The following is a 26,025-nucleotide window of genomic DNA, read 5'->3' on the forward strand; positions in this document are numbered from 1 at the left end:
GCCCCATCCTAAAATTAGCCCCCTTAATCTGGATATGGCCCCCTTATATTGAATATAGCCCCCTTGTGCTGGCACACGTTCCCCTGTGCTGCCTATGGCCCCCTATGGATTGCACACGTTCCCTGTGCTGCCTATGGCCTCCTATGGATTGCACACGTTCCCCTGTGCTGCCCTATGGCCCCCTATGGATTGCACACGTTCCCCTGTGCTGCCTATGGCCCCCTATGGATTGCACACATTCCCCTGTGTTAGATATCGCCCCCATGCTGCTGCCCATAGTAAAGTAAAAGACTCTTTCCTTACCTCCTCCAGTGCTGATCTCCCTCCTGTCTTGCTCCGTGCTTCTGTTCCTCCACTTCCTGGTTCTTGGCCGGTCATGTGATCGGCACAGCAGAGTGACTTCATCTCTGCGTGCCTGATCACAGTGGAAGTGGAGACACCGGGGAGAAACGCTGGAGGGGGTAAGTAAAGCTTTTTTATTTTAGGATGAGCAGCAGCATGGGGGTCATATCTAACACAGGGGGGGGCATGTGCCATCACAGTGGGACGCAGGCTCACATAATATGCCCTGCTGCCCCAGCCCGTCACTGCGGTGCAGTTTCAGCACCACGGTGATGGACAGCAGCTGTCCATATTATATGAGCAGGAGATCTATACACTGCCGCCCGCAGCGTTCACCTGCACCCAGCAACGCTTCAGAGCTGCCCCCACCTCCCCTGGACCCTGCAGTGTGTGTGTGTGTGTGTGTGTGTATGTATAATATATATATATATAATGTCTCTATATCTCTATACACACACACACACACACACACACACACACACACACACACATTTCACAAAAATGTTTGGTATCTCTAATCACTCTAACCTCTAGAATCATGTTTCAGGTCATTTCTACCATAAAGTAGATAGAGAAAAATCCCAAAAAATAAATGGACCTTCACTACAGATTGATATTGCACTGCTTGGAGGGTATCATTTAGATTTTCACCTCAGAAAGCGGAAAGGCTAAAATTGGCTCTATACTCACCCTCTGTCAAACAAATTCTTAACATGCTACTTTTTCTATCGACAACAGAATCTGAGGGGTTAAAAGAGTAGTGGGAGCCGAGCTGCATATTACAGATGACTACCACTGTGGATTGCATGGGAACAACTGTCGCTTGTGCCATCTTGATCATGTACATGGCGTTGTACATCAGGGCATTAGTGTATGTGATTTTGCGTTAAGGGGTTAAATTTAATATATTTTGTACAGCCACCTCATTTGACTCAGGGAACGTCATAGACTATGTTTTGAGGGGGAATTTCCACCTCGCGCTTTACAGTTATTCCCCTCAAAAAATGCTTACCTACTGTTAGGATGTATGAGGTAATATATTGGCTGTTTTAACAGCCTGGATATTTAGCAGCTGATCACAGCTCTGCTTCTATTTTGCTACAGGTCATTAATAAGAGCTCTGATTGGTTGCTATAGGCTTATGTGGCAGTTAATATGATTTTGGTGGTGAAAGTGAGAGTGGGAGAGAGGGAAAGTGGGACAGAGAGAGGGAGACAGTTACTATCCCGGGAAACGCCGGGTACTACAGCTAGGATATTATATATCAGTTGTGTGTACACAGCACTGAACACTTGAGCTCCAGCATGGCAACACAAATATATTACTAGATCAGAACAATTCTCAAAAAGCTTTATTGCAATTGTGGTTCTTTCAGGTTACAAAATGGAATGTGTCATCTTCCTTCCACCAAAGAAGAGAGAAAAATAGGCTGAAAATGTATTGCAGATGTCCCACTAGAAAAATACACAATTTTAGGTCTTGACTGTGCGAACAATGCATTGAGGTGAACATCCTGGCATTCAGAAAGGCACAAGCAGCCATTCTCCTCTAATCCTGAAGTAACACAATGTCAGTGTCGTCATGAACACCTTGTAGAAGTAATTCTCCAGTATATGTGATGATTTTCCTCCGTTTCGCTGCTTTAAGGGTTCCAACTAGCGCCTCAAATAGATTAGCACATTTGTCATCATGGAATAGCACACCAAACTTTACACTGAGTTTTCCATCATTATCTGCAAAGGAATGAGATAAATAATTACCAGTTCTTTGGGCAAGATTAGCAAGCTGATCAATAAAAAAAGAAACTATGCAAAAGCTCTGTGTTCACTGATAACAGCAAAGGCACAGGTCTAAAGGGTGCTTCACACACAGCGAGATCGCTGCTGAGTCACGCTTTTTGTGACGCAGCAGTGACCTCATTAGCGATCTCGCTGTGTGTGACACTGAGCAGCGATCTGGCCCCTGCTGTGAGATCGCTGCTCGTTACACACAGCCCTGGTTCGTTTTTTTATTGTTGCTCTCCCGCTGATAAGCACACATGGCTGTGTGTGACAGCAAGAGAGCGACTACATGAAGCAAGCAGGGTGCAGGAGCCGACATCTGGCAGCTGCGGTAAGCTGTAACCAGGGTAAACATCGGGTAACCAAGGTGGTTACCCGATATTTACCTTCGTTACCAGCCTCCGCCGCTCTCCCGCTGCCAGTGCCGGCTCCCTGCACATGTAGCTGCAGTACACATCGGGTAATTAACCCGATGTGTACTGTGGCTAGGAGAGCAGGGAGCCAGCGCTAAGCAGTGTGCGCGGCTCCCTGCTCTCTCTGCACATGTAGCTACAGTACACATCGGGTTAATTAACCCCATGTGTACTGTAGCTAGGAGAGCAGGGAGCCAGCGCTAAGCAGTGTGCGCGGCTCCCTGCTCTCTCTGCACATGTAGCTACAGTACACATCGGGTTAATTAACCCCATGTGTACTGTAGCTAGGAGAGCAAGGAGCCAGTGCTAAGCAGTGTGCGCGGCTCCCTGCTCTCTGCACATGTAGCGACGTTATGATCGCTGCTGCGTCGCTGTGTTTGACAGCTAAGCAGCGATCATAACAGCAACTTACAAGGTCGCTGCTACGTCACAGAAAATGGTGACGTAACAGCGACGTCATTGTCGCTGTCGCTATGTGTGAACCCAGCCTAAGTGCAAGCTGCATTTGTGGCCACAGTTGTGTGCACTCAGGAGTACATATGATAGTGGCCACAGTCGGGTGCACTCACTCAGGTGTACGCACGATAGTGGCCACAGTCGGGTGCACTCACTCCGGTGTACGCACGATAGTGGCCACAGTCGGGTGCACTCACTCTGGTGTACGCACGATAGTGGCCACAGTCGGGTGCACTCACTCCGGTGTACGCACGATAGTGGCCACAGTCGGGTGCACTCACTCTGGTGTACGCACGATAGTGGCCACATCTAGGCACCTGACCACCATAAGAATACATTGCAAAAATAATAATGTATCGCTCAGTAACTAAATTATTACCATATTAAGATAGGTGCACAATTAAAGAAGGGAATTTTGTTACTTACCGTAAATTCCTTTTCTTCTAGCTCTTATTGGGAGACCCAGACGATTGGGGGTATAGCTACTGCCCTCCGGAGGCCACACAAAGCACTACACTAAAAAGTGCAAGGCCCCTCCCCTTCTGGCTATACCCCCCCGTGGTGTCACGGGTTCTCCAGTTTTAGTGCCAAAGCAAGAAGGAGGAAAGCCAATAACTGGTTTAAACAAATTAACTCCGAGTAACATCGGAGAACTGAAAAACCGTTCAACATGAACAACATGTGTACCCGCAAACAACAAAAAAATCCCGAAGGACAACAGGGCGGGTGCTGGGTCTCCCAATAAGAGCTAGAAGAAAAGGAATTTACGGTAAGTAACAAAATTCCCTTCTTCTTCAGCGCTCTATTGGGAGACCCAGACGATTGGGACGTCCAAAAGCTGTCCCTGGGTGGGTAAATAAATACCTCATGTTAGAGCTGCAAGACAGCCCTCCCCTACGGGGAAATCACTGCCGCCTGCAGGACTCTTCTACCTAAGCTGGCATCCGCCGAAGCATAGGTATGCACCTGAGAATGTTTGGTGAAAAATGTGCAGACTCAACCAGGTAGCTGCCTGGCACACCTGTTGAGCCGAAGCCTGGTGTCGTAGTGCCCAGGACGCACCCACGGCTCTGGTTGAATGGGCTTTCAGCCCTGAAAGAACCGGAAGCCCTGCAGAACGGTAGACTTCCAGAATTGGTTCTGTGATCCATCGAGCCAGGATGGCTTTAGAAGCCTGCAACCTCTTGCGCGTACCAGCGACAAGGACAAAAAAAAAAATGCATCGGAACGGCGTATGGGCGCCGTGCGGGAAATGTAGATTCTGAGTGCTCTCACCAGATCTAGCAAACGTAAATCATTCTCATACCGGTGAACCGGATGAGTGCAAAAGTACGGTAAGGAGATATCCTGATTAAGATGAAACGAGGATACGACCTTAGGGAGAAACTCCGGAATGGGGCGCAGCACTACCTTGTCCTGGTGAAACACCAGGAAGGGAGCCTTGGATGACAGAGCTGCCAGCTCAGACACTCGCCGAAGCGATGTGAACGCAACGAGAAACGCCACCTTCTGTGACAGGCGAGAAAAAGGAACTTCCTTCAGAGGCTCGAAAGGCGGCTTCTGGAGAGCAACTAGAACCCTGTTCAGATCCCATGGATCTAACGGCCGCTTGTACGGGGGTACGATATGACAAACCCCCTGCGGGAACGTGCACACCTTAGAAAGACGTGCTAGACGCTTCTGAAAAAAAAACACGGATAGTGCTGAGACTTGCCCTTTGAGGGAGTCGAGCGACAAGCCCTTTTCTAACTCCTATTGTAGGAAGGAAAGAAAAGTAGGCAATTTAAGAAAATCTTCCACGTTCTGTGGTAGATCTTAGCAGACGTGGGCTTCCTAGCCTGTCTCATGGTGGCAACGACCCCTTGGGATAATCCTGAAGACGCTAGGAGCCAGGACACAAAGGCCACCCAGTCAGGTTCAGGGCCGCAGAATTCCGATGGAGAAAACGGCCCTTGGGACAGTAAGTCTGGTCGGTCTGGTAGTGACCACGGTCGGCCGACCGTGAGATGCCACAGATCCGGGTACCACGATCTCCTCGGCCAGTCTGGTGCGACGAGTATGACGCGGCTGCAATCGGATCTGATTTTTTGCGCAGTACTCTGGGCAAGAGTGCCAGAGGTGGAAACACATATGTGAGCCGGAACTGCGACCAATCTTGCACTAAGGCGTCTGCCGCCAGAGCTCTGTGATCGCGCGATCGTGCCATAAATGCCGGGACCTTGTTGGTGTGCCGAGACGCCATTAGGTCGACGTCCGGCACCCCCCAGCGGCAACAGATTTCCTGAAACACGTCCGAGTGAAGGGACCATTCCCCCGCGTCCATACCCTGGCGACTGAGGAAGTCTGCTTCCCAGAATTCTACGCCCGGGATGAGAACTGCGGATATGGTGGATGCTGTGTCCTCCACCCACATGAGGATTCGCCTGACTTCCTGGAAGGCTTGCTGACTGCGCGTCCCTTCTTGGTGGTTGATGTATGCCACCGCTGTGGAGATGTCCGACTGGATTCGGATCTGCTCTCTTTCTAGCCACTTCTGGAAGGCTAATGGGGTAAGATACCCTGCCCCGATTTCCAGAACATCGATCTGAGGGGTGGACTCCTGCTGAGTCCACGTCCCCTGAGCCATGTGGCGGAGACAAACTGCTCCCCACCCTGACAGACTCGTATCTGTCGTGACCACTGCCCAGGATGGGGGCTATGACAATGAGGTGGGAATAAGCCACTATAGCAGAGAGTCCTCGGCCGTCTGGGAAAGGGAGACTTCCCTGTCCAGGGAGGTTGACTGCCCGTCCCATTGGCGGAGAATGTCCCATTGCCGTTGGCGCAGATGAAACTGCGCAAAGAGAACTGCCTCGATGGCTGCCACCATCTTCCTTAGGAAGTGCATGAGGCGCCTTAAGGGGTGCGACTGGCCTTGAAGGAGAGACTGCACCTCTGTCAGCAGTGAACGCTGCTTGTTCAGCGGAAGCTTCACTCTTGCTGATAGAGTATGAAACTCCATGCCGAGATACGTTAGTGATTGAGTCGGAGACAGATTTGACCTTGCCAAATTGATGATCCACCCGAAAGTCTGGAGAGTCTCCCGCGTAACATTCAGGCTGCGTTGGCATGCCTCGAGGGAGGGTGCTTTGACGAGTAGATCGTCCAAGTACGGGATCACCGGGTGTCCCTGAAAGTGCAAGACTGCTACCACTGCTGCCATGACCTTGGTGAACACCCGTGGGGCTGTCGCCAGACTGAATGGCAGAGCTACGAACTGACAATGTTCGTCTCCTATCACAAAACGTAGAAAACGTTGGTGCTCCGTAGCAATTGGCACGTGGAGATAGGCATCTTTGATGTCTGTTGAGGCAAGGAAGTCTCCTCGAGACATTGAGGTAATGACGGATCGGAGGGATCCCATCCGGAACCGCCTGGCGTTCGCATGCTCGTTGAGCAGTGTCAGGACCAGAACGGGACGGAAGGAACCGTCCTTTTTTGGAGCCACAAAGAGATTGGAGTACAAACCCTCGCCCTCGTTCCTGAGGGGGGACAGGGATCACCACTCCTTCTGCTCTTAGAACATCCACCGCCTGCAGCAGGGAAATGGAGTCGGAGGACGAGAACAGAACACTGTCCTGTGCACGTGAGCACAATGTCCGTCACCCACCGGTCTGTGACCTGTGGCAACTAAATGTCGCCAAAGGCGGTGGAGTCTGCCATCAACCGCGGATGCGGAGAGAGAGAGAGAGAGCTGAGAGTCCTGAGGAGACCGCCTTGGTAGCGGTTCCTCCGACTGCCTTCCTTGGGCGTGATTGAGCCCGGCCGGAATCTGAGCCCGTCTGAGGTTTTGAAGCCCTTTTGCACGAGGACAATTGGGACCTGCCGGAGCTTGGGAAGGACCGAAACCTCGACTGTACTTTTAGGACAGTATTAACAGGGTAAGTCGCAGTGCAGACATTGCGGGGTTACGGACGCCTCTGCGGTACAGATGTCCCTGTGCTCAAGGCCAGCTGCGCAAGAACAGCTGAAAAGGTTAGGTTGCCTATACGGCTGTGGATGCCGGAGCAACCGACACGCCGATAGCTTCCTAGACAGATTTCCACCAGAGTCCATCTGTCTGTGACTGGCATCTTTAAGTGAAGCCCCATCTCCAGTGCAACTATGGCTCTAGATGCAAGCCTGGAGATTGGAGAATCCACCTTTGGACCCTGGGTCCAGCGCTGACCACGTCAGGGGAAAAGGGATAACGTGTATCCTAAAAACGTTTGGAGAAGACGCTTATCTGGTAAGCGTGGTGTTCCTGGACTGCTTCTCTGAAGTCAGCGTGGCCAGAAAAATACTCAATATCTGTGTGAGATACTGAAAAGGGACTTCTCCTGTTCGTCTCCTATCTCCACTGGGGGAGCTGAGGGAGAAAGATCCAACCTTCCATTGATGGACGGTATAGGACATTCCGTATGGCGTTACCACCCGGTGTATCCGGATCGATAGCGATGTCAGTATCAAAGCCCTGAAGAGCTGTCTTTTGGTCAAGTAGATTGCCCATGGCCTGTCTGGACTGCAAGTCTCTATATTATGACTACTCCGTCCCTGTCCATGGACAGGGTTGACAGGTGGTTTCTTTGGCCACAACTAGTAGAGACCCCGGCAGACGAAGTGCTAGAGACCCCCGCAGACGACGTGCTACAGGGGAGCATGCACACAATGGGACGGTGTCATGAACAGCATCCCATGTAGTAAAAACAGCACTGAAAATCTGTGTTGCTTTTTTGCCGCTGCCGACTAGCTATCTAGAAGTATATAGCCAAGATTGGTGACCGTACAGTGCAATGTATAGCATACAGGCATAAAGTACAAATGACCACTGCAGCACAAGCAATACAAGCAGCATAGAAGCCTGTGCCCTGGCACCCCTGCTCTTCTGCTGCTGTATACTAGTCATCTAGGGGAATATAGCCAAGAGTGACCCTACAGTGCAATGTATAGCATACAAGCACAAGTACAAATGAACACTGCCGCACATGCAATACAAGCAGCATAGAAGCCTGTGCCCTGGCACCCCAGCTCTTCTGCTGCTGTAGACTAGTCCTCTAGGGGAATCTGGCCCAGAAGAGTGACCATACAGTGCAATGTATAGCATACAAGCACAAGTACAAATGCACACTGCAGCCCATGCAATACAAGCAGCATAGAAAAAAACCTGTGCCCCAGCACCTTTGGTTTTCTGCTGCTGTAGTCTAGCCATTCCAGGAGGATATAGCTAAGACTAGCGACTGTACAGTGCAATGTATAGCACATAAGCATAAACACAAATGAACACCTCAGTCGTGCAATACAAGCAGCCTAGAAAGCCTGTGCCTTAGCACACCTGCTTTCCTGCTGCTGATGTGTCGCTCCCCAAGCGGGCATATAGCGACCTATGCAGTTAAAAACAACACATGTACACACTGCAGTTATATGTGGTCAGCACTATGTGTGCCGCTTACCGCCCGCCTATAAGCGGGTGTATGATCGCCACCGTCCTGCCTGGATGCTGAAAGTCCGAGCTCGGACTCTGTAATGGCTGCCGGCTTCTTCCCCAGCTCATGTGAGGAGGGGCGGGCCGTGGGCGTGCCCCCAAGGCAGAGCGGGAATCCGGCGTCCGACAGTGTGCAGTGAGAGGGCTGGAGCATGTAAATAAGGCTCCAGCCCTCGGCGCTGCTGATTGCTCAGCGCCTGTCCCCTTCCCTGAGTGACAGGGAGGGGGCGGGAACGAAGCGGCACTAGGCCGCAGAAGCCGGGGACTGGATTTATAAGCGCCGCCGCCGTAAAAGCGCGGTCGGCGCCCAGTCCCCGGCGAACTACAAGTCCCAGCCGCGCCGCCGCTCCCGGAGCGTCCGGCGCGGAAGTTCCCAAACCACAAAGTCACTCAGCAAGGCTGCAGTGACTGTAACCCTTTACTGTCCCCGGCGCACTAGCACACCCAGCAAGTCTGGAGTGCTGTGTGTACGGGGACACAGAGTACCTGTAATGGTGCAGGGCCATGTCCCTGAACGGTACTCCAGCTCCGTATCCAGCAGGTTCAAATGGGTCTGTGGATGGAGCTCGGCGTCAGAGGTTTGAGGCCGGCAGGATCCCACTTCACCCAGAGCCCCTCAGGGGGATGGGGAAGGAAAACAGCATGTGGGCTCCAGCCGCCGTACCAGCAATAGGTACCTCAACCTTACAACACCATCAACGGGTGAGAAGGGAGCATGCTGGGGGCCCTATATGGGCCCTCTTTTCTTCCATCCGAAATAGTCAGCAGCTACTGCTGACTAAAATCTGTGGAGCTATGCGTGGATGTCTGACCTCCTTCGCACAAAGCTTGAAAACTGGAGAACCCGTGACACCACGGGGGGGTATAGCCAGAAGGGGAGGGGCCTTGCACTTTTTAGTGTAGTGCTTTGTGTGGCCTCCGGAGGGCAGTAGCTATACCCCCAATCGTCTGGGTCTCCCAATAGAGCGCTGAAGAAATATGACATTAACCCCAAATTGTCAACTCATTCCCGAGTTCCACTTTACTGTCGCTATAACGTCACAGAATGGCACAACACTAATGTGAACAGTCTTTTGGGTACTACATCAGTACACAGTCAGAAATATTTTATCACAAAGATACACTCTACTGAACATTTGTATTTTACAGGCAATCATGGGGAAACTACACTTTTCTGGCACTAATATCTCCTTATTGCACAATATTTTACATGACTTATGTAACTGCATTCCATCTGGAGAGAAAGAAGTGGAAGATCTTGTGGACAAGTCCCTACATGACCAGCCCAAATGTCTTCCGCTGAAATGCTTTAGTCTATAGAGCAATATGTACTTTTATTTCTCACATTTTATCATGTACAGTTTTAGTAACACCATATTTTATTTGGCTACAATGGTAATAACTTAAAAGGGAATGTGTCACCAGATTTTACAATATAATCTGCATACTGTATTACATAAGTCTTTTAGACCTGATGAGGCTGAAGTACTGAAGTATAATCCAATCTGAAAGTTATGCCACCTGATATTAACATGATAAATAAATAGGGTTGCCCACTACTATGAAAACCACATTTCAGTGTCTGACCCTGTTAAAATAAAAAGATTTATGCTCACCTTTGGTGCCGGCGCAATTCTTGGAGCTCACATGATGTTGTTATGTCACGTCAGCCCTGCACCCCAACAATGCTGGCGTCACTGCCACCGTCTTTGGGAAAATCAAACATCAAGAGGAAGTCAGAGCTGCAGCTGCCCGCACACTTCCTAATGAGCTTTGATACTTTTGTATACATGTGGACTCTATACAGTGTAAAGTAATTGCATGTGTTCTTTAGAAAGTAATAAAATGTTATCTGAGGATCACCCCCATGTAGGCTTCAAATAGGATGCACAGCGTTATGGGCCCCAGTCATTAAGAATGGAACTGTGCGCAGTGTTAATGACGTTAAGATGCACCAATCCATTTTGCAGCTTTAGAGAAATCCATAGTTGAAAGGATATGCTAATGAGTCTCAAGTGCACTGGGGTGAGCACTGCACTTACAGCCCTCCTGCTCCTTTGCCTGCCTCCTGTGTCTGACAGGTCACTGAAACATATGAGTAAGGCTACTTTCACACATCCGGCTTGAGCTCTGCGGCTCAATCCGGCTGTGCAAGCTATGCAACGGATGCGGTGAAAACACCGCATCCTTTGCATAAGTTTTTCCTTTGCGGCCAGTCCGGTTTTTGCCGCTTGCGGCATGCTACTGAGCATGCGCAGTGGCAAAAACCGCATGCGGCGGCCGGATGCGGTTATTGCCGCATCGCGCCGCATCTGGCAGCCATAGGCATGCATTGAAAAATGCGCCGCATCGGCCGAATGCGGCGCGATGCGTTTTTTTGACGCACGAAAAAAACGTGCCAGGCAACGTTCCATCCGGCCGCCGCATCGGCTAAATCTGCCGCATGCGGCAAAAAACGGACGGAACGCAAGGCCATGCGGCACAATGCGGCACTAATTAAAGTCTATGCAGGAAAATCGCAACCGGCAGCAAAAAAAAAAAAAAAACGGTTGCAATTTTCCTGCAAAGTGCCGGATTGTGCCGCATAGCAAAAACCGGAGGTGTGAAAGCAGCCTAACCGGTTAGTCAGACACAAGAGAGGTAGTGAGTGGAGAATAGGGAGAGAGGACAGGAGAGCTGCAAGTGCACTGTCCACCCCACTGCACTTGCATCTCATTAGCATGTCATTTAGGCTCCAGGTCCACAGGACTGAAACCACATCAGGAAAATGATCTATCTCCACGTAAGATGTGTTGAAGCATAGGTAGAGGTGCTCAACTCATAGAAATATATATTCCATAGTCCAAAAATAAAAAAAATAGTGGCACTCAGTACCAACATATAGTGCTTATCCTTTATTGAAACAAATACATGAGCTGTGCCGGACAGACACCGTTTCACATGAGCATGTGGCCTTGAGAAAGCGTGTGTTCACGCGAAACGACATTGGCCAACTAGGATAGTGTTTGCCCAAAAAAAGCTCGTATTTGTTTTGATAAAAAATAAGCAGTATATTTTGGTACCAAGTGCTGCCATGTTCTAATTTTCACCTTTTATATACATGCCATCTGTTTTGGGTATAACATCCTAATGACAGGTTCCTTTGAACCCCTTTTTGATACGGCCAATTTCCATTTTTGCTTTTTATTTTTTTTCCCTCCCTTTTTCCAAGAGATATAACTTTTTTATTCTATTGTCTTTATAGCTTATTTTTTGAAGGATGAGTTGTACTTTTGAATGACACCATTCTTTTTTATTATAGGATGTATTGGAAAAAAAAATCCAAGTATGGGAAAAAAAAAAAAACCCGCAACTCTGCAAAAGTTTGGGGGATTGTTTATCTACAGCATTTATTTTATGGTAGAATTGACTGGGAGATGTTCTCCAGGTCAGTACGAAAATATGCATAGAATTTATTTTATTTAAATGGTGAAAATATTTTTGCTTGTGTCGTCATATTCTGAGTGCCGTAACATTTTCAATTTTCAGGAGATGGGGCTATGGAGGGCTTATTTTTTTTTGCAACCCCACAGATGATTTTATTGATACCAAGTTGTGGTAGATGGGTTTTTTGATCACCTCATATTTTTTGTTCTGTTTATGTGGTCAAAAAACAGAATTCTGGAGTTTTGATTTTTTTTTTCGTTACACCATTTACCAATTTAGGCCTAGGGCACACAGCGAGAAAAACAAGTGCGAGTGTAATGCGATAAAGAAAAAAAAATTGCATTCCACTTGGACCAATATTGCTCTATGTGTCAGCACCACGAGCGATTATTTTCTCAGCCCTAATCGGACCGAGAAAACAGTCGCAGCATGCTGTGATTGTAATGCACTCGCGTTACACCGATGTACCGCGAGTGCAGGGCGAGAATGGCAATAGCCGGCTGCGGAGGAGAGAGGGAGATAAACCCCGTCCTTCCCTCCGCAGCGCCAACCTTCCCCTGCCGCAGCTGTGGTCTGATCGGACCACGGTTGCATGACACTTGGCTCCCGTTGTGCTGCGAGCGTGAGAAAGAGAAAAAGAAAAAGAGAAAGAGAAAAAGAGAAAAAGAGAAAGAAGAAAAAGAGAGAAAAGAGAGAAAAAGAGAGAAAAAGAGAGAAAAAGAGAGAAAAAGAGAAAAAGAGAGAAAAAGAGAGAAAAAGAGAGAAAAAGAGAGAAAAAGAGAGAAAAAGAGAGAAAAAGAGAGAAAAAGAGAGAAAAAGAGAGAAAAAGAGAGAAAAAGAGAGAGAGAAAAAGAGAGAAAAAGAGAGAGAAAGAGAGAAAGAGAGAGAAAGAGAGAGAAAGAGAGAGAAAGAGAGAGAGAAAGAGAGAGAGAAAGAGAGAGAAAGAAAAAGAGAGAGAAAGAGAGAAAGAGAGAAAGAGAAAAAGAGAGAAAGAGAAAAAGAGAGAGAAAGAGAGAAAAAGAGAGAGAAAGAGAGAAAAAGAGAGAGAAAGAGAGAGAAAGAGAGAGAAAGAGAGAGAAAGAGAGAGAAAGAGAGAGAAAGAGAGAGAAGAAAGAGAGAGAAAGAGAGAAAGAAAGAGAGAAAGAAAGAGAGAGAAAGAAAGAGAGAGAGAAAGAAAGAGAAAGAAAGAGAGAGAAAGAAAGAGAGAAAAAGCGAGAAATAGAAAAAGAGAAAGAAAGAGAGACCCCATCATCAATGCACACACTCCGGAACTACCGCACCCATCACCATCGCACACACCCCGGCACTACTACCCCCATCATCATCCCCACACACACCCCGGCACTACCATCCCCATCATCACCGCACACACGCAGGCACTATCGCACCCATCATCACCGCACACACTACCTAAGTTACGTCCCCACTGACAGCGTGACTCACTTCAGTTGCTGCCTGGAGCTGACAGAGAGCGGCGGTGTTCTACGGCTGCTCCTGTCAGCTTCATGTAGCAGAGCTCGATGCGTTGCGGGACCTCGTGTGGATTACGCCGGACCTGGAGGGGTATTTGGGGATTAATAAAGTGGTGAAAGAGTGTGTTTTTCTATCTTTCATTCCAAATAAAGTATTTTTTCGGGTGTATGTGTTTATTTACTTTCACTTACAGGTTAATCATTGTGGGTGTCTCATAGACGCCTACCATGATTAACCTAGGACTTAGTGGCAGCTATGGGCTGCTGCCATTAACTCCTTATTACCTCGATTGCCACCACACCAGGGCAATTCGGGATGAGCCGGGTAGAGTCCCGGGACTGTCGCATCTAATGGATGCGGCAATTCCGGGCAGCTGCTGGCTGATATTATTAGGCTGGGGGGCTCCCCATAACGTGGGGCTCCCCATCCTGAGAATACCAGCCTTCAGCCGTGTGACTTTACCTTGGCTGGTATCAAAATGGGAGGGGGGGGACCACATGCCGTTTTTTTTTTAATTATTTATTTATTGTACCGCACGATATAGACCCGCCCACCGGCGGCTGTGATTGGTTGCAGTGACACAGTTGTCACTCAGCGTGGGGGCATTTCTGACTGCAACAAATCATAGGGGCTGGTGGGCGGTGGAAGCAGTGAATACTAGTTGGAATAATGAGCGGCCGGCTTTTTCAAAAGAGGAAAAGCCGCCGAAGCTTTGTGACAACTGTGCAGTGTTGCGCCCGTAATCGGTGAGAATGAGAGAGGGGGGAGAGAGACCAGGAGTGATTTTAAACGATTTCAATCGTTCTGCTGGACATGCTGAGTGTGCTCAGTAGAACGTGACGGAATCAGTCAGCGGATTCCGCCGCTTAGTGCATTGCGGCGGAAACTGCCACCATAGATAATCATTAGACACCTTGGCGGATTCCAACAGAATCCGTCAAGGTGCGCTATTTTAATGACACAAAAACGCTACATGCAGCATTCTTTCCGCCCGACGCAGCGTTACAATAACGACGCTGCGTTGTGCAGCGGATGCAACGCAGACACTTGCGTTACAGTGAGTCGGCCATACAAGCCTATGGAGAATAGCGCAGTGCGTTAACGGACTGCGCTATTCTCCATAGCGGCGGATTGCGCTGAACGCAGGTGTGAAACCGGCCTAAGAAGGGTGTGGTGTTTTCAAACTGGCTGGAGCAGTGAGCCAATAACTCCCGCTGGACAGCACATATACCCATAGGCGGGGTTCACAAGACTGTTTTCTTCATCCGAGAAAAATGGTCTGATTATGCTAATTAGGCTCTGATCTGAGATTAATCATGGCGAGATCCACTTTTCTCGGTGGTGGAAGGGCAAAAAAAAAAAAAAGTTTTCCTTCTCTATTTTGTGAGTCTGTGGAAGTCAGACCACATACAGTCATCTGAGTGCGGTGCAATTGTTTTCACAGACCTATAGACTTGAATAGGAAAGTGCCACCCGATTTGCAAAGTATTTGCAAATTTGAAATGTATTTCTAAAGATCTTTTATCTTATGCTAATGAGCACAGGGACTAGTCCCAAGGGTGTTATATCCCCCAACTAGTCCACCCTCTTAGCACGTTAATACACCCACAGGGGCGTACTTACATGCTATTCGATGCAGCGACACCAGCGGTGCAGCACATACCTGTGTTCGCTGTGACCACGCTTCCAGTCATGCGCAGTACACCTCTCTGAAGGCGGGACACGTACACCCAGCTTCATACTGCGCATGACCGGAAGTGCAAACACAGGTACGCGCATCACTGCTCGTGACGCTGCATTGAACAACATGTTAGCACGTTTGCATGCCCACAGGGGCGTACTAACGTGCTAAGAGGGCGGACTAGTCGGAGGATATAACACCCGTGGGACTAGTCCCTCATTTATTAGGATAAGATAAAAGATCTTTAGAAATACTTTTTCTAAAGATCTCTTTATCTATGTGAGTGTATACAGGGACGGTTAGGCGGGGATTAGCAACATGCACCCAGAACTGCTCGTAGTTCTGGGTGCATATTGCACCTGACAGGTTCACTTTAAGGCAGTGCTTGAAAATACTGGTGGCCACACAAAATATTGACACTTTGAAAATGGCCAAATTGTGCCCACTTATGGGGTGTACTCACTTATATTGCCAGCGTATTAGATATTAATGGCTGTGTTGAGTTATTTAGAGTGCACCAAATTTACACTGTTATACAAGCTGTACACTGACTACTGTACATTGTATCACAGTGTCATATCCTCAGTGTTTTCCCATGAAAAGATATAATAAAATATTTACAGAAATGTGAGGGGTGTACTCACTTGCATATACTGTGTGTTAAAGGGATTGCTGTATCCTGAGATATTATGCCCACAGGACTGTTCTCCCTTTTTGGATTGATGGGGGTATGGAGGTTAAGTGACCGCCAATATTAACTAGAGATGAGCAAACCCAAATGGTAAAGTTTGGGGCTCGTACCGAACAACGGTAGTCTGGCTCTTGGACCCGAAACACTGACTTTTATCTGTACATCTATCTTCCTGTTCGGGTTTGCTATAGGAATAAAGCTTGGAGAGAGTGCGAGCGAAAGACAATATTATTATGACCATTTTACAGCACATAAGTTTGAGCCCCAATTGACTTGCACAGGGTTCAGAGTCTGGAGTCAAGTTCGGGTCAACTCCGGTTCCTGAACCAAATTTTTTTTTTTTTTTTTTTTAAAAGGGAACCAATCACCAGGATTTTCGTATATAACCTAAAGCCAGTGCTATACTGGCACTATCAGGCTGATTCTATACATACCTGTAGTGGTTAGCTGGATGTTTAGGTTTTGAAATCTAAAAAAGTGAAGTTTATAAAATGAGCAGCTTGTTGATTGGCAGTTGCAATGGAGCAGATCATATATACATAGTTATCCCCTCCCCCATTTAGAATTAGCATAAGTATTATACAAACTATTTACTTTGTCTCTTGCAGGACCTTTCTGAGGTCATACCCATGTGACCAGAAGGGGCGGGGCCTCATCCACCAAAGCTGGATACCAGGTCACATGAGTATGACCTTGCAGGACCTGCAACAAAGTGAATCGTTTGTATAATACTTATGCTAATTCTAACAGGGGGAGGAGATAACTATGAACATATCTGCTCCATTGCAACTGTCACTCAAGCAGCTGCCGATTTTTTTAAACTTTACTATCTTGGATTTCAAAGCCTAAACATCCTAGCTGACCACTAATGGTATGTAGAGAATCAGCCTGATAGTGCCAGTATAGCACTGGCTTTAGCTTATATGCAAAAATCCTGGTGATTGCTTTCCTTTAAGTGAACCTGTCAGGTGTAATATGCACCTAGAGCCACGAGCAGTTGTGGGTGCATATTGCTAATCCCTACCTAACCGTCCCTGTATACACTAGCTTAGATAAAGAGATCTTTAGAGAAAGTATTTCTAACGATCTTTTACCGTATGCTGATGAGCGCAGGCACTAGTCCCCTGGTTGTTAGTTGCCCTAGCTAGTCGGCTCCATTAGCATGTTAGTATGCCCCTGTGGGCCTGCTAACATGCTAATGAATACGCAGCGTCAGCAGATGATCTCACTCACCTGTCTGCTACAATCACCGCTAGACGCTGGATTTTGTCTCAGTGCGCATGACGCCGGAGTTTCGTTTTTATGCGCATTACTTAAGTTAGAAGCCAGGACCCGTACACCCGGCTTCATAGTGAGCATGACTGAAACTCCAAGGTCATGCGCACTGAGCCAAAATTCAGCCTCGAGCAGAGATGGCGGGGGAGAGGTGAGTGAGATCATCCTGTGACACTGCGTATTCATTAGCATGATAGCACACCCACAGGGGAGTACTAACATGCTAATGGGGGCGACTATCCAAGGGAACTCACACCCTTGTGACTAGTCTCTGGCCTCATTAGCATACAAGATCTTTAGAAATACTTTTTCTAAAGATCTCTTTATCTATGCTAGTGTATACAGGGACAGATAGGCAGGGACTACTAATATGCACTCAGAACTGCTTGAGGTTCTGGGTGCATATTACACCTGACAGGTTCCCTTTAAAGTCATACCCAGAGAACCCGAACATCCATAGTCCACTGAGCATGGTGGCTCAGTGGTTAGCACTGCAGTCTTGCAGCGCTGGGGTCCTGGGTTCAAATCCCACCAAGGACACCATCTGCAAGGAGTTTGTATGTTCTCCCCGTATTTGCGTGGGTTTCCTACGGGCTCTCCGGTTTCCTCCCACACTCCAAAGACATACAGATAGGGACTCTAGATTGGCAACACTGTCCCCATTGGGGCTCACAATGTATGTAAAGCGCTGTGGAATTAATAGCGCTATATAAATGAATACAATTATTATTGTTACTATCTCTAATAGTGACAAGCATTTCATCCTCTTCCTACAGAGCACAGAAATCACATACTGACGGACACATGACCACCTCCTCGGAGAGGAAGCATGACAGTGTGAGTAATGCACACTATCCGGATCCACCAGTCTGAACTGTACAGAAATTTAGCTTTATATGTCACTGAAAGAGAAGACATTATTTGCAAACCGGAATATCGAGCAGCTTCAAAATGAGGAGCAAGGAAATGATTGTAACATGGTTATCACAAGCTCATCCAGTATTTACCTCTTGCGCCAAGACGACGAATCTCCTCCACGAGAAGACTAACTTCATGATCTACATTCATCGTGAATAACCTGAAAATACATAATTCAGATGTCGTGAATTCCTACGCTATTTTGATATATAGATCACAAAAGCTGTCATCTGTGTTGCAATTTCGAGGGCATGTCTCAACACAGACAAACCCGAAGGCCACGTGCACACTGAGTATTTGGCAAGTTTTTACCTCAGTATTTGTAAGCCACAATCAGGGTTGGGTAATAATACAGAAGTGGTGCTCGTGTTTCTATTACACTTTCCCTCTGATCGTTCCACTCCTGGTTTTGTCTTATAAATACTGAGGTAAAATACTGAATGTGTGAATGTGGCCTAAAAACGTTGTGCAGCATCAGAAATGCACCAAATGCTCATGGTTGGCATCCGCCTGACAGTTTGGCCTACGGGGTTGATTATTCAGGCAGTTTATATGTCTGCACAGGCTACTCTGGAATAAACAAGACACACACAAAGGAGGAAGCAGTCTTTACGGAAGTTTTCAAGTGACCAAGAAACAGTTGCCTACACCCACGCCTTCCTGCTGACAGCTACATTACAATGGAAGCCTGCACAGATCTTTGTCTGATAACATGCCTTTACATCTAGAAATATTGAAGCTTTCTCATACGTTTTCTGCATCTGCCTTTAAAATATGTCACTCTGCGAGAGAAGAAAAAAAGTCTATATTTTTATTAGAAAACAGCACCACACGTGTGCCCAGGCTTTGTCTGGTATTGCACCTCAGTCCTATATGCAGGCCTAACTTATGTCCACAGAGCCCTGAATATCGTCAAACGGTGTAGGGTCGTGTCCCAATGACAAAATGACAAGAGATGAGGTGTCACCAGGTTATCACATTATTCACACAATATCAAGAGAAAAAAAACCAATATATTATTTCTGATATTGGTAAAAATAAATCATTGATCAGGGATATAGCCCTGAATAAATCCAATTAAGGGATTGTCTCACGTTCGTAGTCTACTGCTCATTGCTAAAGGTTCCGTCTACCTCAGAGGTGGTGGGTTTCTCTAAGCAGAAGAGGACACTTGGTAAGCGCAGCCATGATGGATGTATCCGGCCAGCTTTATAGACCCCCCTCTGATGCTGCAGAGGCCAGAACTGTCCATCATTAGGAGCAGAGTGTTCCCGGAGAAAGCCAGGAGAGCAGTGTGCACCTGAAGCTTGGAGGGGACTATACACCTTAAGGTGCCCAAACACCTTCAGTAAATGGTCAGTCAGTCTATATTGTCTTACACACATGAACGCTCGGTTCAGCTGAGCACACTTGCTTTTTCAATGTATGGAGTGCAATAAGCCAGCCAAAATCAGTGGGCTTGGAAGGCTAATTTAGATTGGGAACCTATAGAATCTATCTAAACGAGAAACCAGGGCTGTGGAGTCGGAGTCGGAGTCGTGGAGTCGGAGCTCATTTTGGTGGAGTCGGAGTCGGTATAAAATGCACCGACTCCGACTCCTAAAATATATAATAAATTGGGGACAGGAGTGCAATGCAGAATGTGCTGAATATTTTACTAAATAACAACATTTAGTATAATGCTTATATTTAAGTGAAAAATTTATTGTAGTACAATGTGAACATCAGACATTTAATTGTTTTTATGATACAATAATCAAGATATTTGGATAGAACATAAAATATTTATTGGAATACAACTTTAGAACACAAAAAAACTAATAAATTGTAAATATGTAATATATATAATATATATATATATATATATATATATACACAGTGTATATACACACACACAAGATATATATGTAATCTACTGTATATTACATAGTGTATTACATATTTACAATTTATTACAGTTTTTTGTGTTCTAAAGTTGTATTCCAATAAATATATTTTATGTTCTATCCAAATATCTTGATTATTGTATCATAAAAATTATTAAATGTCTGATGTTCACATACACATATTCATGTACTACAATAAATTTTTCACCTAACTATAAGCAATATATGTAGGAGTCGGAGTCGGAGCCGGAGTCGGAGTCGGAGCCGGTGCAAGAGAATTTGAGGAGTCGGAGTCGGAGTCGAAGGTTTGGCTTACCGACTCCACAGCCCTGCGAGAAACACAGTTACATATGAGAAATGACCCAACAAATACTTACGTTCTGATGCAGTCCGAGATTATGGAGAAGTAGAGTAATCATGAGCTTTGCCGAGTGTCACAAGGTATCCTGGAATGTGTATGACGTATACTTACTCAGAAGAATGAGGCACTGTAACAGCTGGGTCGGCCAACTCCAAATCACAGGGGGTCCTCAGCAGGGAACACCTCACAGTGACATCCATTTTCCTTTAATGCTTCCCTGGTACCATGAGGTCAATCTGACTCCATGCAGATTGGCAAGAGTGATTTTTTTTTTTTTCATGGTACCAGAGAAAGGTTAAAGTTAGACTGAAATATTATGCCCCCTACAGAGTCACCCTAAAATCAGCATTTTTTTATATGAGGATTAGACGTGGAAGTGCTGGAGAATTGCAATGGCACTTCACAGCAAATCCATATCTAGATTTGCCCAATACATGCAGACAATGTGGCAGATTTGTCAGTGACATAAAATCATGGTCCAAGTCAATTCATCATAAGGGTGTGCAGGGGCGGACATATTAGTGCAACCTGTGCAGCCACACAGGGCCCAGGAGGTAAGGGGGCTCTACTACCTCCCCCAAAGCACATGGTATTGTACATTATGATGCCCTATAGGACTGCAAAGGGTCCAAATATTGTTCTTGTACAGGGATATCCTCTGTCTGTGATCACCTGAGAATGAGTGTTCACATAAAGCCTATTAAAGTTCATCAAATTCGAGGATGATTCGGGAGGGAATCTGCGGCAGAAAAGTGAGGCTGACCATTAGATTTCTGTTGTAGACTTGTAGTTTACAACATATCTGGAGAAATAGACATGAACCGTACATTCAAAAATCAGAGGTTGATCTAATGCCGTTTCGATCAGACTGTATAAAGCCTACTGCCATGTCACGGCGAACCTCTGAGTGGGTCCCTAACCTATAGGAAGCCTTAAAAGGTGTGGCACTGCACACCAACCACCGCCGCAGGGCAGGTGATCTGGTGCCTCACAGCGCCCATGTTGCAAGGTTGAGTCCGATGACTCCAGGCCACACCAAAACAAAACCACCACAACATCAATGGCCGCCACACAGCACAAACACCACTTCCTCATCTTGCCACCTATCTGTCGGGGTCCCCCAAAGTTCAGTTCTTGGACTCCTGCTGTTCTCCATTTACACCTTCGGCCTGGCACAGCTCATAGAGTCCCACGGCTTTCAGTATCATCTCTATGCTGATGATACGCAGATCTACCTCTCTGGACCTGACATCTCCTCCCTACTAACCAGAATCCCACAATGTCTGTCTACTAGTTCATCCTTTTTCTCTGCTCGATTCCTAAAACTGAACATTGACAAATCAGAATTCATTGTCTTTCCTCCTCCTCACTCAACTCCCCCACCTGACATATCCATCAATGTCAATGGCTGCTCACTTTCCCCAGTGCCACGCGCTCGCTGCCTGGGAGTAATCCTAGACTCTGATCTCTCTTTCAAGCCACACATCCAACCCCTTCTTCACCTCCTGCCACCTCCAACTCAAAAATATTTCCCAGATCCATACATTCCTTTCCCAAGAAGCTGCAAAAACCCTAGTACATGCCCTTATTATCTCCCGCCTGGATTATTGCAACCTCCTCCTCTGTGGCCTCCCTTTTAACAGTCTCGCACCCCTACAATCTATTCTAAACTATGCTGCCCGGCTAATCCACCTGTCCCCCCGCTACTCCCCGACCTCTCCTCTCTGGCAATCCCTTCACTGGCTTCCCATTGCCCAACAACTCCAGTTCAAAACACTAACCATGACATACAAAGCCATCAACAACCTGTCTCCTCCCTACATCTGTGACCTAGTTTCCCGGTACTTACCTACACGTAACCTCCTATCCTCACAAGATCTCCTTCTCTACTCCCCTCTCATCTCCTCTTCCCACCATCGCATCCAAGATTTCGCCTGTGCCTCCCCCATACCCTGGAATGCTCTGCCACAACACATCAGACTCTCGCCTACCTTGCCAAGCTTCAAAAGGAACCTGAAGACCCACCTCTTCCGACAAGCCTACAACCTGCCGTAACCCTCAGTCTGATACAGCGCCGCACAATCAGCTCTACCCTAACCTACTGTATCCTCATCTATCCCTTGTAGACTGTGAGTCCTCGCGGGCAGGGTCCTCTCTCCTCCTGTACCTGTCTGTGTCTTGTACTGTTTACGATTATTGTACTTGTCCCTATTATGTATACCCCTTTCACATGTAAAGCGCCATGGAATTGATGGCGCTATAATAATAAATAATAATAATAATAATAATAACATACTGTGAAAGGCGCTGGACAACTCACCTTCCACAGCTTTCCAGTGTGTGAACTGAGGTGGAGAAAAATAAATAAATTAATAAATAAAAAGGCATAACCCCTCCTTGCAGTCTCCTCCTAATTAAAAATGCCAGTGCCAAATGGGAGGAATGCTGGATCAAGTAAAAAACGGGACATTCATGGGTCGTTAGCCTTCAGATATTCATGGTGGACTCTGCTTCAATGTGTCAAATACGAAAAGGAAAGGTGTTCACGTAGACTAAATTACAAAATCCATGACACAAAAAACCATAGAGAAAGTGATATATTTGAGATGGGTGGGGGCTGACGCTCAGCACTCCCACCGATCAGCTGTGGCCAGATATAAGCCATGTATGTGGTGCAATACATCAGTGAATGGGAGAAGCCATAAGCAATGGATGGGGCTGCACACGGCTTCCATCTGGCCCCTGCCACAGCACGTTACCCTGGTGGATCACCACTGATCTCGTATTGATTCCTAACACCTTTAGGGTTCGCTCACATTGGTGAATAAATAAAAAAAAAAAAATCTATCCTGTTCTCACCCAAAAGGGTGGAGGAGTGACACTGGTTTGGTATTCCATGTCATGCGAGTGTGATTCTCACCTACATCTGTATGCCATCCGTATCACATGCCTTTTGCTCAGCAGCTATTACTCTACAATCATTTACAGTGTACTATGCTACACAATGGTAATGTATCTGAAAAGAATGGACGTCACTAGGCTGGTCCGTGTTGCATCCATTTTTTTCTTGAACACAGACTTACATTGATGACTGAGTCTCTTGCGATTTCTGCGGTTAATCGCAGCAGATTACAATTTTATCTTTGGGCTGAATACAGCAGAGAAAAGAAATAAAAATGGCAGATCAGCACTGACTCATTGAATAACATTGGTCAGGGTGCCATCCGATTTTATGGCGAACCCTAAAGAAAAAATAGCAGCAGTGTATCAGGTTTACTCTGTGCTCAGATGGGACTCATTTATACTGACTGCGAATCATCTCTGCAGTATACAAGCAATATTAGAGCTACACACAACTAGTAGTCTGGGCAGAGCAGGCCCCACCGCACGAAACCCAGAAGGACCTAAAGCAGACGATGGGAGCGCGTGACTAATCAGATTTAGGGCCCAATCCAGATTATTGGTGTGGGGGAATTATAATAAAGCGTGCAGTAATCAGGAAAACTAAAGCCATGCTAATACGGCAATTACAGAGCCCAATAACAAGGTTTACAGTCCAAAGTCCTGCAGACAGGTCTCTAAGAAAGCAACTGTTTCCAGGATAACCTTGTATGTGGCTTGATTCACAAGTCCGTAAAGATTAATCTGCCCAATTTCAGCCTTGCTGAAGTAGCCCCAGATCATCACCGATCCTCCACCAAATTCCACAGTGGGTGCAAGACACTGTGGCTAGTAAGCCTCTCCAGGTCTCCATCTAACCATTACATGACCAGGTATTGGGGAAAGCTGAAAATTAGGTAAAGAAAATTCAACAAACATCTCTGCGAAGGACATATGAATCAAGCCGCATACAAGGTTATCATGGAAAAACAGTTGCTTCCTTCTTCTCAGGCAATGTTCCCCAACTCTGAGGACTGGTTTTTCCAGCAGGACAATGCGCCATGCCACACAGCTAGGTCAATCAATGAGTGGATGAAGGATCACCACATCAAAACCCTGTGATGGCCAGCCCAATCTCCAAACCTAAACCTCATTGAAAACCTCTGGAATGTAATCAAGAGGAAGATGGATAGTCACAAGCCATCAAACATAGAAGAACTGCTTACATTTTTGCACCAGGAGTGGCATGAGGTCAGCCAAAAGCAGTGTGAAAGACTGGTGGAAAGCATGCCAAGACGCATGAAAGCTGTGATTAATAATCGTGGTTATACCACAAAATATTGATTTCTGAACTTTTCCTGAGTTGAAAAAAAATATTACTATTGTTGTTTCTAAATAATTATATCTTTGCATTATTTGAGGTCTGAAAGCAATGCATTTTTTTGTTATTTTGACCATTTCTCATTTTCAGAAAATAAATACAAAATTTATTGCTTGGAAATTCGGAGACGTTGTCAGGAGTTTATAGAATAAACAACAATTTATATTTTACTCAAAAAATATACCTAGAAAAAGAAAAATCTGAAAACTGAAAATTTTGCAGTGGTCTCTTAATTTTTGCCAGAGATGTATATTACATACACAGACAAAAATTGCATACATACATATATATTGCATACACACACACACACAAATTGCATACATGCACACACAGATATAATATATATTACATGCACATATATTACATATATACACACACACACATATACAGTATATATGTATTACATTTGCGGTACACACGCACATATATATATCCCCCATACATACATATACACACACACCTATATACATACACATATTACATAACACACACACCTATATTACACACTCATCTACAGTATATTACACGCACACATCTATATTACACACACATACACGCCTATATTACACACACATCTATATTACACACACACACCTATATTACACTCATACACGCCTATATAACAGACATCTATATTACACACACACACCTATATTACACACACACCTATATTACACACACACACACACACACCTATATTACACACACACACACACACACACACACCTATATTACACACACACACACACCTATATTACACACACACACACCTATATTACACACACACACCTATATTACACATACACACATTACACGCACACCTATATTACACACACACACACACCTATATTACACACACACACACACCTATATTACACACACCTATATTACACACACACCTACCTATATTACACACACACCTACCTATATTACACACACACCTATATTACACACACACCTATATTACACACACACCTATATTACACACACACCTATATTACACACACACACCTATATTACACACACACACACCTATATTACACACACACACACACACACACACACACACACACACACACACACACCTCCTTATTACTAGTTTAGCTAATGGTAACACATCCCCACTGCCTGCTTTCAGTTTTGCTGCTTAGCTGTTACATGGGTATAACATGCCCCAAGCCCCGTGTATAAACATGGAGGTGTCGCCAGTGCCACCTGTAGTGCGGTGCCCTGCCCCCCTGGCGCTGTGCCCGCACTGGTGGGATAGTTGCACTACTTTCACCACTTTCTGCCATACATCGCCCCCGGTAACAGATTCTCTCCACATGACATCACATGCAAATGACAGAGAAAAGCGGCCATATATGGGCAGAGCGATGCCCGGGAGACCCCGCCACAGACGGCTCAGGTGATCTCTAGGTGCCCGCTCCCGGGGCAGTGCCCACCACTCACCTGCTCGGTGCGCTCCGGGGGTGGCGGCAGGACGGGTCACACCGGCTCCAGGTCAGTGCACGAAAGAAGGAGGAAGAGCGTGTAGGATGGAGGTAATGTTAGCAGCACC

The 26,025-nt window shown here is 46.4% G+C and overlaps 1 protein-coding gene across 2 annotated transcripts; it reads right to left on the bottom strand.

Annotated features, from left to right (window-relative positions):
* Window positions 1-1,678: 1,678 nt before the first annotated feature.
* ABRACL (ABRA C-terminal like) lies at window positions 1,679-26,025 on the bottom strand. Of its 2 annotated transcripts, none has more exons than XM_075338242.1 (3): window positions 25,917-26,025; window positions 18,046-18,116; window positions 1,679-2,075 (listed from the first exon to the last, which is right to left on the bottom strand). In XM_075338242.1, the coding sequence occupies exons 2-3, from the start codon at window positions 18,104-18,106 to the stop codon at window positions 1,891-1,893; spliced, it is 246 nt and encodes an 81-aa protein (XP_075194357.1). In that variant the 5' UTR covers window positions 18,107-18,116; window positions 25,917-26,025; the 3' UTR covers window positions 1,679-1,890. The 2 variants fall into 2 exon arrangements, with proteins under 2 accessions (XP_075194357.1, XP_075194358.1); XM_075338243.1 differs by lacking the exon at window positions 25,917-26,025 and adding an exon at window positions 22,524-22,545.

Source organism: Anomaloglossus baeobatrachus, chromosome 3, assembly GCF_048569485.1.
Source record: "Anomaloglossus baeobatrachus isolate aAnoBae1 chromosome 3, aAnoBae1.hap1, whole genome shotgun sequence".
Classification (NCBI taxonomy): domain Eukaryota; kingdom Metazoa; phylum Chordata; class Amphibia; order Anura; family Aromobatidae; genus Anomaloglossus; species Anomaloglossus baeobatrachus.

What these genes read in the sequence shown, in the direction of transcription:
- ABRACL (XM_075338242.1), bottom strand. Translation starts at nt 18,106, where the DNA reads ATGAATGTAGATCATGAAGTTAGTCTTCTCGTGGAGGAGATTCGTCGT. An exon ending in TCGTCGTCTTGGCGCAAGAG is followed by an intron (nt 2,076 to 18,045) that starts GTAAATACTGGA and finishes ATTCCTTTGCAG; the next exon opens with ATAATGATGGAAAACTCAGT.